Source organism: Hemibagrus wyckioides, linkage group LG05 (genome assembly GCF_019097595.1).
Source record: "Hemibagrus wyckioides isolate EC202008001 linkage group LG05, SWU_Hwy_1.0, whole genome shotgun sequence".
NCBI classification, from domain to species: Eukaryota; Metazoa; Chordata; class Actinopteri; order Siluriformes; family Bagridae; genus Hemibagrus; species Hemibagrus wyckioides.
The window spans coordinates 20,809,086-20,822,800 of NC_080714.1; the positions used below are offsets into that span (position 1 = coordinate 20,809,086).

Here is a 13,715-nt window from a genome sequence, read left to right on the forward strand (position 1 = left end):
ATAGGCTGATAACTGACTGTATATAATAGAATTAAAATTTGTACATTACATATTCTACTGCAATGCCTGGAGCTGCACTCAAGAATTTCACTCACTTCTACACGAGTGTCGATGGTGATGTGCCAATAAAGTGATTTGGTTTGGATTTGAAAACATTCAGCAGCGACATATGCAGCCATGACCTTTGTTGTTTGTTGTTTCAATACAAAGTATTGCCTGTTTATAAAGTTTCCAGTATCTGCTGTCATTAACATAAATCATTGTTTTATTGGCAAACGGTATTACAGTATTGAACCACTAGAACATTCTGTTCTGGTGACTACATGATCTGTGACAGTTAATGGTCCATCCCTTGTGGTTCAGTTTGGGGACAGATGGAGAATGGTTTCATAAGTTCCCACACAGCTTACGTAATTAGAAAATAAAACCACAGAACAATTCGGTTAGTAACAAATGGAGATTTTATATAGCAATAGAATCTTTTGTTGGTTCTTTCGTTTATTTAATTTTACTGTTTCATAGCTCTCTGTAAATGCTTTGCTAAACTTCATTAAAGCCACACCGTGATTTTTTACAGATGTTCATCTGTACACCCCTTTATTTCCTCCTCCTTTTAATGTAATGTAGTGTCTAGCCTTTTGTTCTGTATTTTCCTGCTTTAAACAGACTACTAGAACAGTTCTGAATGACTGAAAAGTAAAAAGAAAATAAAAAAAATTAAACCTTATCCAACCATAGACAAATTTTGTATTACATATATGTCATAGAAATAGACAGCCAAACATAGAAATAGCCATAGAAATAGTCTATATTGCATACGAACACCACACCCAATACAATTAAATGTTCTCCAAGCAAACATACACCGATCAGGCATAACATTATGACCAGTGACATGTGAAGTGAATAACACTAAATTACCTCCTCATCATGGCACCTGTTAGTGGGTGGGATATATTAGGCAGCAAGTGAACATTTTGTCCTCAAAGTTGATGTGTTAGAAGCAGGAAAAATGGGCAAGTGTAAGGATTTGAGTGAGTTTGACAAGGGACAAATTGTGATGGCTAGACGACTGGATCAGAGCATCTCCAAAACTGCAGTTCTTGTGGGGTGTTCCCGGTCTGCAGTGGTCAGTATCAATCAAAAGTGGTCCAAGGAAGGAACGGTGGTGAACCAGTGACATGGTCATGGGCGACCAAGGCTCATTGATGGACGTGGGGAGGGAAGGCTGGCCCGTGTGATCCGATCCAACAGATGAGCTACTGTTGCTCAAATTGCTGAAGAAATTGATGCTGGTTCTGATAGAAAGCTGTAAAAATACACAGTGCCTGGTCAGTGTACATGGCAACAGAGTCAACCAAAAATGTTCGCAATTATTAAATTATCTTTTAAAAAGTTATAAAAGAGTACTGGGGTTTAAACAGTATTCAGAATGAAAAACATCCACCCAATTTAATATATGTGAGGAATCCATCCAAGTGTTTTTTTTTAAAGATCAAGGAAGTGTTAATATGTCCTCACAGACAGCTGCTTTTATGATAATCGTTAGTCTATGTGTCTGAATAAAATCCAGCTGGGTGAAAATCCTTAAATGGCTGAATAGCACTGACGACAATCTTGACTTAAACAGCGTCATTACAGGAAACAATAAATTCACCACGGGTTCAGAAATCTTGGATCTGTTGCTGGTTAAATTCAAACTGCCTCTTTTGATTGTTGCAGATTTACCTGATCACTTAATTCTGAACCCATTATTTTGTGCTAGAAAGGAAATAAAAACTGTTTTTGAAGTGATTAATGCGATGTGAAGTAAATTTCTCCTGTAAACAATGTGTCATTTTTTCCAGTGTGTTACCTATTAAAACTTCTGAGAGCTTTGAAGCAGATGCGGAGGCATGCCAGGGCCATGACAACCGAGTATTTACAGCATCTTCTCAACTCTCTCTGCTTTTAAGATTTCATCCAGATGAGTTCCCCGGAGCAGAAGCAACATTCAAGAATATTAAACCATATATCATTCATATCTAAAGACAAATATGTTCAAAACAAGATCACCAGACTTTCATAGTGTGATCAGCATGCTCTGGGGTCATAGGAAAGAAAAAGGATCCTCAAGTGTTCTTTAGATGGTTCTAGGTAAACATATCATGACAGGTTATAAATATATACATATATACTGTATATACAAATCATGACAGGTCATAATATACCTATATATATATATATATATATATATATATATATATATACATACACTATATTGCCAAAAGTATTCACTCACCTGCCTTGACTCGCATATGAACTTAAGTGACATCCCATTCCTAATCCATAGGGTTCAATATGACGTCGGTCCACCCTTTGCAACTATAACAGCTTCAACTCTTCTGGGAAGGCTGTCCACAAGGTTTAGGAGTGTGTTTATGGGAATTTTTGACCATTCTTCCAGAAGCGCATTTGTAAGGTCACACACTGATGTTGGACGAGAAGGCCTGGCTCTCAGTCTCCGCTCTAATTCATCCCAAAGGTGTTCTATCGGGTTGAGGTCAGGACTCTGTGCAGGCCAGTCAAGTTCATCCACACCAGACTCTGTCATCCATGTCTTTATGGACCTTGCTTTGTGCACTGGTGCACAGTCATGTTGGAAGAGGAAGGGGCCAGCTCCAAACTGTTCCCACAAAGTTGGGAGCATGGAATTGTCTAAAATGTCTTGGTATGCTGAAGCATTCAGAGTTCCTTTCACTGGAACTAAGGGGCCAAGCCCAGCTCCTGAAAAACAACCCCACACCATAATCCCCCCTCCACCAAACTTTACACTTGGCACATTGCAGTCAGACAAGTACCGTTCTCCTGGCAACCGCCAAACCCAGACTCGTCCATCAGATTGCCAGATGGAGAAGTGCGATTCGTCACTCCAGAGAACGCGTCTCCACTGCTCTAGAGTCCAGTGGCGGCGTGCTTTACACCACTGCATCCGACGCTTTGCATTGCACTTGGTGATGTATGGCTTGGATGCAGCTGCTCGGCCATGGAAACCCATTCCATGAAGCTCTCTGCGCACTGTTCTTGAGCTAATCTGAAGGCCACATGAAGTTTGGAGGTCTGTAGCGATTGACTCTGCAGAAAGTTGGCGACCTCTTCGCACTATGCGCCTCAGCATCCGCTGACCCCGCTCCGTCAGTTTATGTGGCCTACCACTTCGTGGCTGAGTTGCTGTCGTTCCCAAACACTTCCACGTTCTTATAATACAGCTGACAGTTGACTGTGGAATATTTAGGAGCGAGGAAATTTCACGACTGGATTTGTTGCACAGGTGGCATCCTATCACAGTTCCACGCTGGAATTCACTGAGCTCCTGAGAGCGACCCATTCTTTCACAAATGTTTGTAAAAACAGTCTGCATGCCTAGGTGCTTGATTTTATACACCTGTGGCCATGGAAGTGATTGGAACACCTGATTCTGATTATTTGGATGGGTGAGCGAATACTTTTGGCAATATAGTGCCAAGTATATATATATATATATATATATATATATATATATATATATATATATATATATATATATATATATATACACCTTTCTATCAGAACCAGCATTAACTTCTTCAGCAATTTGAGCAACAGTAGCTTGTCTGTTAGATCAGATCACACACAGATCACACAGCCTTCACTCCCCACGTGCATCACTGAGCCTTGGCCGCCCATGACCATGTCGACGGTTCCTTCCTTGGACCACTTTTGATAGATACTGACCACTGCAGACCGGGAACACCCCACAAGAGCTGCAGTTTTGGAGATGCTCTGAACCAGTCGTCTAGCCATTACAATTTGGCCCTTCATCAAACTCACTCAAATCCTTACGCTTGCCCATTTTTCCTGCTTCTAACACATCAACTTTAAGGACAAAATATTCACTTGCTGCTTAATATATCCCACCCACTAACAGGTGCCATGATGAGGAGGTAATCAGTGTTATTCACTTCACCTGTCACTGCTCATAATGGCCTGATCGGTGTATATGTAAAATATTTAAGTTTATACATGGTCTGAGTAACTAATAAACTGGCAATTAAGTATAGATGAAAAAACAACACATTACCACATGCAACAGTTTAACTATTAAATATATTTGCTGAAATTTATCTTTATATTAGGTTTATGGATTATATTTTAGTCAGGCAGGAGACAGGTGAGGGCGTGTGGCCTATTCATCTACTGCAATTCATCCACAGAGGTAAAAGGTCACCATGCAATGGGTCTAGGCAGCCGTACATATTCTGTAGTTTTTCCATCCAAACAGTTGTACTGAATTATTTGTTTAATATCGTTCTTGCATGACATGGTGGTGAATCTGGATCACACCGCAACAGTCTCCAGTTCTGTCCTGAGCCCACGTTTCTGCTGTGTGGAGTTTTTCCATGTTCTCCCATGTTTATTTATGTTTATGGCATTTCACAGACACCCTTACCTGTCTTAATCACTGAGATACCACTTCACACTCTATGCATGTGTGGAATTGCAAGCTATCTGGTTTCCTTTAAAAAACATGCCAGCATGTGGACTAAATTGGCCTTAGGTGTGAATAATAGTGTCAATGTGTGTGTGGTGCCTGCAATGGACTTGCATCTTGTCTGTGTGTTCCCACCTTGCACCCAGTGTTCCCACGGTCGTCTCTGGAACCACAACAACCACTGAAGATGAATAAATACTCAGGCAGCAGGGTGATACACCCAGGAATGATCCAGAGCTCAGGTTAGATGAATTTTCACTTGCTCTGTCTGTGTCTGTATTGGTTTCTTCCAAGTTCTTCTCAAAACAATCATGAACTGGTGGCTCTGCATTCTCTTTAGATGTATGTGTGTGTACATGCCCCCAAGCATGTATTTTAAAGTCATGGGATAGACTTCAGATCCACCCTGATCCTCATCACGATGAATATTAATACCTATCATACTCTTCTAAACATATCCCATGATATAGTATTGGGATATGCACTGGGTTGAGATGAGTATTGTGAGGTAGAAGATTCAAACTCATTTATCTAAAACAAGCTGGATGTCTTTCATACTTTAATGTAATACAACAACACTGCTTAATATTTGACAACTACTACGATAAAAAAAAAATCATACAGATAATAAAAAGGCCTTCTGAAAGAAAGAAATGACATGGCTGACAACTGAAATACTGTCTCTTATTCAGTCCAATGATGGCCAATCCGTACGAGATTTAGAAGTAACCTTTGGAGGTACAACATGCTTTACATTGTTTAAGATCGTTATTGAAGTCACAAATGTTAAAATGAAGGGAAAAAAATGCAGCCATTCAGGTCCTAGCGCTGTGTCCTCAGAGTGGCTTGATGTTCAGTTCGTTCTTTCGTTTCAGTCTGTGATATCAGGAAAACGGTAGTGTCAACAACGCGCAGCATCACGAAGGAAATCCTGCCATGACGGATCCATCATGAGGAAACAGGCGCAATTCCCAGTGAGAAAAATGAAGGCTTCCTCACTCCTCTAAGCTATTCCCAAGTCTATTTTGGCAAAGTCCATCCCGCAGGAGTGCATAAGTGTCGTTCATAACTAAGCTCTACACACACACACACACACACACACACACACAAAAAAAAAAAAAGATTAATAGTACTGGTTTTATGGGTGGAAGTGAGGAGCACTAACTGCACAATTACGTTTAAAAATAAACTTGTTTTAAATATCCCTGTATCACAGATTGGCAGAAGTGAAAGGAACAAGGCTGTGGGATGGGGCTTCACAAAACTGGAAATACACCAAAGGGAATAAATGAAGGTCTATCCTAATTTCTGAAAAAAATATATATATACAGAAAGAAAACACTACACCATGGCCCCCTCTGCTTGAAATACACCATCATGCTTTATGAATCCGCCTCCAGCTGCCTCAGCTCTTCGCGTAAGGCTTGAGCCCGTCCCAGTTTTTCCAACTGATCCTTGGAAGGGTTTTGCAGCTCCCCCGAGTCTACTTTCTGCTGCAGCTCTTCCACTTGGCGCAGCTTCTTCCTCAGGTTCTTGATCTTCTTGGCTTTGTCCGTGGTAGCAGTGGACGGCTCTGTAGAGACGCTCGTGCTGTTCTGCTCTTCGGCTGCGACTGCAACCTTCTCCAGCTCTTTTGTTACTGTCTCCACCTCCTTGTTCGCTTCATTGTGGCCCTGCGCCTGCTGCTGCTTGCGTTTCTCTTTGCGTTTCATGTTGCGTTTGGCTGCCTTGGACAGGCCGGTTGACTCGCTCTCTCTGTCTGTTTTCACTGATCCCTGCTGTTGCTGCTGCCTGGCTGCAGCGGCATCGTCTGGATTCATTCCGGGAGGGAGATCCGGTTTGCTCTTAAAAAACTTCACGTATTTATTCTCGTAACTTGGCAGAAAGAAAAAGGAAAGGAAGAAAAAATAAATAATCATTCACCTGACTTTTGTAATAGTAAAAAATCTATCTTACATTTCCAGAACAATACTGACAATACACAAATCAGGCATAACATTATGATTAATATTGTGTTGGTCCCACTTTTGCTGCCAAAACAGCCCTGACCCACCATACACTGTGTATTCTGACACCTTTCTATCAGAACCAGCATTAACTTCTTCAGCAATTTGAGTAACAGTAGCTCGTCTGTTGGATCAGATCACACGGGCCAGCCTTCGCTCCCCACATGCATCAGTGAGCCTTGGCCGCCCATGACCCTGTCGCCGGTTCACCACTGTTCCTTCCGTGGATCACTTTTGATAGATACTGACCACTGCAGACTGGGAACACCCCACAAGAGCTGCAGTTTTGGAGATGCTCTGATCCAGTCATCTAGCCATCACAATTTGGACCTTGTCAGATTTTTATGCTTGCCCATTTTTCCTGCTTCTAACACACCAACTTTGAGGACAAAATGTTCACTTGCTGTCTAATATATCCCACCCACTAACAGGTGCCATGATGAGGAGATAATCAATCGTATTCAATTCACCTCTCAGTGCTCATAATGCTATGCCTGATCGGTGTACATGAAATATATTGATTATTTTCCAGTAACAGCACAGCTGGCAATATTGTCAGGGTTGCCGTTAATTAATCACCACCTTTTGACCAATCAGATTCTAGAACACGACAGACAATACAATAATTTCATTACTGATTGTTTAGTATGCAACAAGCTATGTGTTTAGAACTGCATGACACTTACACAGGTACCTCCTCCTGGGGTACATATCCATCCTTCACTCGCCGAGGTTTCCTCCATGTCCCATCTGGACGCTGTGTGGCAGCAATATACTTTCCTGTAAAAACATGTAGATGGGAATGTCATCAGTGTGGTGACTTTGTAAATTATTACAGAGTTTATTTGTTTTTTTCTGCATTCCGAGTTTGCAATGCATATATTCTGTTGTCTTGTGCACCTGGAAATAGACCAAACAGTTTGTGGTATATTATCAGGAGTGGACATATCTTTAAATGGACATGAACTAGATCACCAAGCAATGCAAGCTGACTGTGTTTTTTAGTAATATTGTCATACGTCATACACCAGATTCTGTCCTGCAATGTACTATACTATATTGTATTTTGTCCCTGACTGCACATACCTTTATATATTCAGATCTGGAAAAATCAGGACTTGAATAAAACCCTTAAACAAACTGCATGTTTTTGATCTTTGATCTTGCATTCTGATCGGATATATATCTGACCAAACGGGCTGCAAAGTGCTTGATGGGGAGTTCTTTAAAATGAACTTGAACGAGAAAGAGGTGAAGCTTCTGCACACAGGCCAGTTCCACCCTCAACCAGGACAACAAACTGGAACAGAGCTTGGACTTGCACAACACTGACATGCCTGATTATACTAGGCACATATTACAAATATTGCACAAACAATGAGACTCTTCTCCTCCTTATTCTAAATCAGACTCATACGATTTCTGACACTGATCTTTGTATTCAGCGTATTATATTTTCTATATACCTACACGTCCTGTTAAAGCCAATTAACATCAACACTGTAAACATGCATAAAATCAACAGACAATTTGAGCACTAAAACGAATAATTGTGTACTTTTTTGCTTTCTTGTTCCTTCTTATTGCTATTATCTCATGTGGTTTGTTTGATTTTTAACCATTGTGTGCTCATGTTTATATCTATAATTGAATGTCTCCAATGCTTTGGCAATGTAAAGCCTCTTTATCAAATAAAGCTACTACTTGACTCTGAATTGCCTTTCCTTCCAGTACAAAACCAAATTCTGGTTAATGTAAACAATATTTTTTATTGATTTTTACATCACGGACACTGGGGGGAAAGGAGCATGTTAATGTGTATGATTGTGTATGTGACTATGATTGAACTGCACTACCAGTAACCACCGATTCGCTGTAGACACTGAGCTTAGCTTAGCTTGTTAGCTTAGCCTAAAGGGGAATAATGACCACTTGCGACTCCAGTTAAATGACCAATGCCTTTTAAATGCAAATCGGTGTAATAAACATATAATGCGTTAATAGAACGGAGTGCAGGATGCATCTCGGTGCTATTTCAGGACTTAAGGCAGGAGGTTCATTCAGACAGCGGGACTGACAGCAGGCTAAGCGCGCGTGCTACACCGCTAACCGACTGTGTGCAGGGATTCAGGTTTTTAATTATTAAGATACAGCGAATCCTGCTCATATCCACTGCTCATCCATGCTCGGCGTAAATAAGTCTACTAAATTCTCAAAGAGGGCTACTATATTGATTTGACTAACGATAACAAAATCATAGAGCTCACCAGACTCATCTGTTACATAGGGAGTCGCCATCTTAACAGATGTAGCACTTCCGGTCACGTGGCGGAAGACGACTAAGTGACAAATTAAAAAGGACGATAAATATGCTTTTAAAATAGTAATAATAATAATAGTTATTATTATTATTATTATTATTATTATTATTATTATTATTATTATTATGTTTTATTTATTTAAATCTGGGAGAACCTTTTATATACACATGGAAATACGTGATGGTTCTGCACAGACCATTCAGCTCTGGAAAAAAATAAGAGACCACTGCCTAATCTCCAGATTTGAACGCTATTGAAAACCTCTGGAATGTCATCAAGAGGAAGATGGATGGTCACAAACCATCAAGCAAAGCTGAGCTGTTTGCTTTTTTGCAAAAAGAATGGTATAAAGTTTCCCAACAGCAATGTGAAAAACTGGTGGAGAGCATGGAGCCAAAACTCATGCAGATCAGGGGTTATTCCACCAAATACTGATCTCTTAATGTTATTTAGCCAAAGCATTAACACAGTTTGTTTACAAATTATTTGCATTTTGTTTTATTTGAGTTATTAAAGCTCTGCAAATACTGCATGATCTTGGGTTATTTTGTGTCGTCATTTCCTTTAAATATACACTCGAAATAACAATAGCTATATTTTGAATTTAGGAGAAATATTGTCAGCAGTTCACAAAAAAATGAAACAAAACTGTTCATCTCACCAATACATGTACCTGTAAGAAAAAAAACATAAGAAACTGATTATTTTGCAGTGGTCTCTTTTTTCCCCCAGAGCTGTATAAAAATAAATAGAAAATAATTAGAAAATGTTAACTTGTTAAAATCATGAATCTATATACTGACATTGTTTCACAATTCTGACTCTTTTTTTTTAAAATAAATCACATGATTTGTACTTGTACTTGTAATCTAATCTAAAACCTAATTTGTTGTTGGTGTTATTATTGCGATTCAGTTTCACTGTATTATATTGACATAGGTTACATGAGATTCTGTAGCCCCTGGTGTTTGATCCCAGCTTTGAGATCAAGATTGATCACTTGGGTCTACCTTCCAGTCCCAGAAACAATTGTAGTAATGTAGCAACCTGAAGAGGATATGTTTGTTAGACGGTGCATATGAGAAGTGTATAATTGACAGGAATAGCAGGTTTGTTTAAGAAGAGTATGAATCACTGGCGGTTGGTGGTTTTTAAAATAGGAGAAGCAGAGGATTATTAAATTATAATATCTATATAACTGTGTGTGGTCTGGCCTCCTATTTAATTCTCAGCCTTTCCTCATAAATAAGAGCAGGGTAACGAAATCAGTCATGTCTGTCACACTGTGGATTAGTGTCTACTACTGCAGCTCTATCTATCAGCATTACCATGTGAAATATTTCCTTTAATTCAAAACCCAAGTGAATTTCATTAAGAGTGATTAAAAAAAAATTAGAGACATTTTATTGCTGCAATTTTTTTAGTGAAACCTGGGTTTTACATGGGCTTTTAAAAATCATCTTACAGCAATCACCTGTGGTATGAATTTCCCAAATGCTACATAATATAAACAGCTATCTATGTTGGCTCTAAAGCTAGCTACAGCTTTCTACTGTAGTTACAATGCCTGCAGAGCAGGTTATACTTCTAAACAGCTATGCACTAGATAAGATTAGAAATGACACATTATTTTTTACATAGCCCTTTTGCATCTGTCAATGGTTTGAGATCATAAGTAAGAATTTAGGGATAAGAAGCCAATAAAAAGCCATTATGACATACTGCTGCTAAAAATAAATAACAAAAAAAATCCTTCCTGCCATTTTTTCTTACTCAGCAGAAATTGGGCTTGCATGGGTTATTGATTGCTGCTTTGCTAGCACACACCAGTTCAAGCTTGTGATGTAAATCAAACAAGTTGAGGGATTGGACTGTTTGTTGTTCCTTGTTCCCGTAACTAACGGATTTAAAAAACATAACCTCAATATGACCTAAAATCAATGTGATACACTTGACTATCATCGGCACTACTCAGCTATGTAGTTAGACAGTTCGGTATGTATTTTGTTCGGAAGTGGTTGTTTCTTCTGCAGCCCATGCAGCCAAGCCACCGGAGAGCTGAAGGACACGATGAGATGAATAGTTGCAGTTATTTTCATTTAGTCATTTGGCAAGCCACTCTTATCCAGAGTGAAGTACAGAGAGCTGAAGGTGCAGTCATGAAAAGCACTGTAAGCGATTATATCCTGCAAGGCTAGAAGCTCATGCTGTACAAAGATGTTGTACGAATGCCAGAGAGGCCTACTGTGTAACAAAACATCACCATTTAAAGGTAAAAGACTAGTCTTTGCAAAATGGAGGTGTGATTAGATCTTGAACATGGTTAAATGTTGATTACACCAAAGAACCAACATTTTCGACATGTTCAAATTTGCAGTTGTATAAAGAGAATGTGAATGAAATGTAAATCAGGGTGGCAGTGCTTCTGTCAGTTTGAGTAGCACATGTTCATGTTTTGTCTGTGTGGGTTTCCTCTGGGTTTTCTGGTTTTCTCTCACCCCCCATCAAAAAATAAATAAAGCTACACAAGCTACACACTGCACTGAGACCTACGTACAACCCTCATCATGACAAAACATGAAAGTAAAAGAAATAGCCTACATTCCTAGGAAAAGAAACCCCTCAAGTGGTATGAAAAGTGCTGTTTTTAGGTTTCTAAATGGGGTTCTATTTGTTTTTAAAGAGACACCTTGTAAAGTGAATGATTTTCCCCAGAGAAACAAACAGGATTGGTAGATCTTTTTTGGATGCTTTTTTATTTTATTTTACCTTACAGGCCCATGTTTCACAATGTGGAACCTATTCTACTGAAAATATTATTCGTTTGTTCATTCAAAGCTACCTGCTGCACCATTGTGCCATCCACAACTAAACATTATCCTAGATATTGTCCATCTATTTGGCCCTTCAAGCAGGAATACAATGACCCCTGGGTTGTTCAGATACTGAAGCACTGAGATATCACCTTTTGAGCACCAGTCATGCCAACAGCCCTAAAGTTAAAGACCTTAGCTGGCAGGCAAGAGTGTCCAGCTGGCCTGTACAGTGAACTCCTTTCAGCGTTTATAGCTGATATGGTGCAGAGGCTTTTCATGCCACAAACACAGGTTTTCAATTGGATCCTTCCTGCAAAAGGTAGCCAGTGAAGAGATCTCTAAAGGGGATAATTATACACCTGAAAAGGGATCAAATGGAAGATAATGAGTCTCTACACTGTAAGGAAATGAAATTAACATATTTGAAGCAAAAGTTGACAAAATACTTTGATTAAAAATTAACCTGAAAACTATTCTACTCAAGCAAGGAAACACGTTTCATATTCATCTGGTTGCATGTTACCCCAGGGAGGCTTAAAGCTTCTCTGCTTCTGGAAGAGGTTTGTTTCTTTAGTCATGGACTCCAGGATGAAAGAAATACAGCCCCCATACACAAAATATCCGTAAGGCAACTTGTCCAAAATCAGGCTTCCTGTAAATAAAGCACAAGAAAAGTGACAATTAGCTTGCTTTTAGCTTTCTGGACAGATGCGTGCTAGACAGAGAAGATTATATCTGAAAACAGATCAGCATGGAGCATTTCTCTGATGAGTTTTCATTCCTTTAAATCCTCCTCATCTTATGATTTCTTTGCACTTTTAATCTATATAATCATTAAAGGTTAATTACACTAAAGAACCAACACTCTGAACTACATGCTAAAACCCATAGCTCTTGAAAGAGAATGAATTATGGTGTCCCTAGGTGTTATGGAAAATGATGGTTCAGGCATCTAGACTTTATTTGGAATCTTCTGTGAAAGAGAATCTGCACAAAAACTTATTTTATAGTATTTCCTGCAGTATAAGTGTACTACACAATATTTTTGTACCCCCATTATTTATTTGTTTCTTTGTTTGTTTGTCTAAGGAATGTTAGGACAGGGGACATTTCTATCACTTAGCTACCAATAGTGGTATTTTTTATATAAAGAATGTACTGTATGATTTTGAATCATCTGTTTGTTTGTCTATGTATCTGTCTTTACATTTATGGCATTTGGCAGACAATCTTATCTCATCTATCTATCCGAATTGAACAATGGCGGGTTAAGGGCCTTGCTTAAGGCCAGGGATTTGAACTGACAACCTTCCGATCAGTAGAGAGACACCTTAACTACTTAGCTACTACATCCCACAGCAATCTATCTATCTATCTATCTATCTATCTATCTATCTATCTATCTATCTATCTATCTATCTATCTATCTATCTATCTATCTGTTTATTTGTCTATCTATCTATCTATCTATCTATCTATCTATCTATCTATCTATCTATCTATCTATCTATCTATCTGTCTGTCTGTCTGTCTGTCTATCTAGCTATCTATCTGTTTATGTGTTTATTTGTCTATCTATCTATCTATCTATCTATCTATCTATCTATCTATCTATCTATCTATCTATCTATCTATTTATTTGTCTATCTATCTATCTATCTATCTATCTATCTATCTATCTATCTATCTATCTATCTATCTATCTATCTATCTATCTATCTGTTTATTTGTCTATCTATCTATCTATCTATCTATCTATCTATCTATCTATCTATCTATCTATCTATCTATCTATCTATTTGTCTATCTATTTGTCTATCTATCTATCTATCTATCTATCTATCTATCTATCTATCTATCTATCTATCTATCTATCTATCTATCTATCTATCTATCTATCTATCTAAAACCATATTACGAACAATACTATAATCTACTCGTGTTAGTTTTAGTATATCACTCAGTGATAGTAATATGTTTCTCAGGAAGTTGTTCATTTCCTGAAATTCATAATTTGAAGGTAGTTTGTTATTATTGTTGTTGCTCTACAAAGCTTTCTATG

The 13,715-nt window shown here is 38.6% G+C and overlaps 1 protein-coding gene across 1 annotated transcript; it reads right to left on the reverse strand.

Annotated features, from left to right (window-relative positions):
- Positions 1–5,058: 5,058 nt before the first annotated feature.
- On the reverse strand, positions 5,059–8,839 carry pym1 (PYM homolog 1, exon junction complex associated factor). The gene is made up of 3 exons (XM_058388670.1): positions 8,784–8,839; positions 7,203–7,296; positions 5,059–6,385 (listed from the first exon to the last, which is right to left on the reverse strand). The coding sequence occupies exons 1-3, from the start codon at positions 8,812–8,814 to the stop codon at positions 5,893–5,895; spliced, it is 618 nt and encodes a 205-aa protein (XP_058244653.1). The 5' UTR covers positions 8,815–8,839; the 3' UTR covers positions 5,059–5,892.
- Between the last annotated feature and the right edge of the window lie 4,876 nt (positions 8,840–13,715).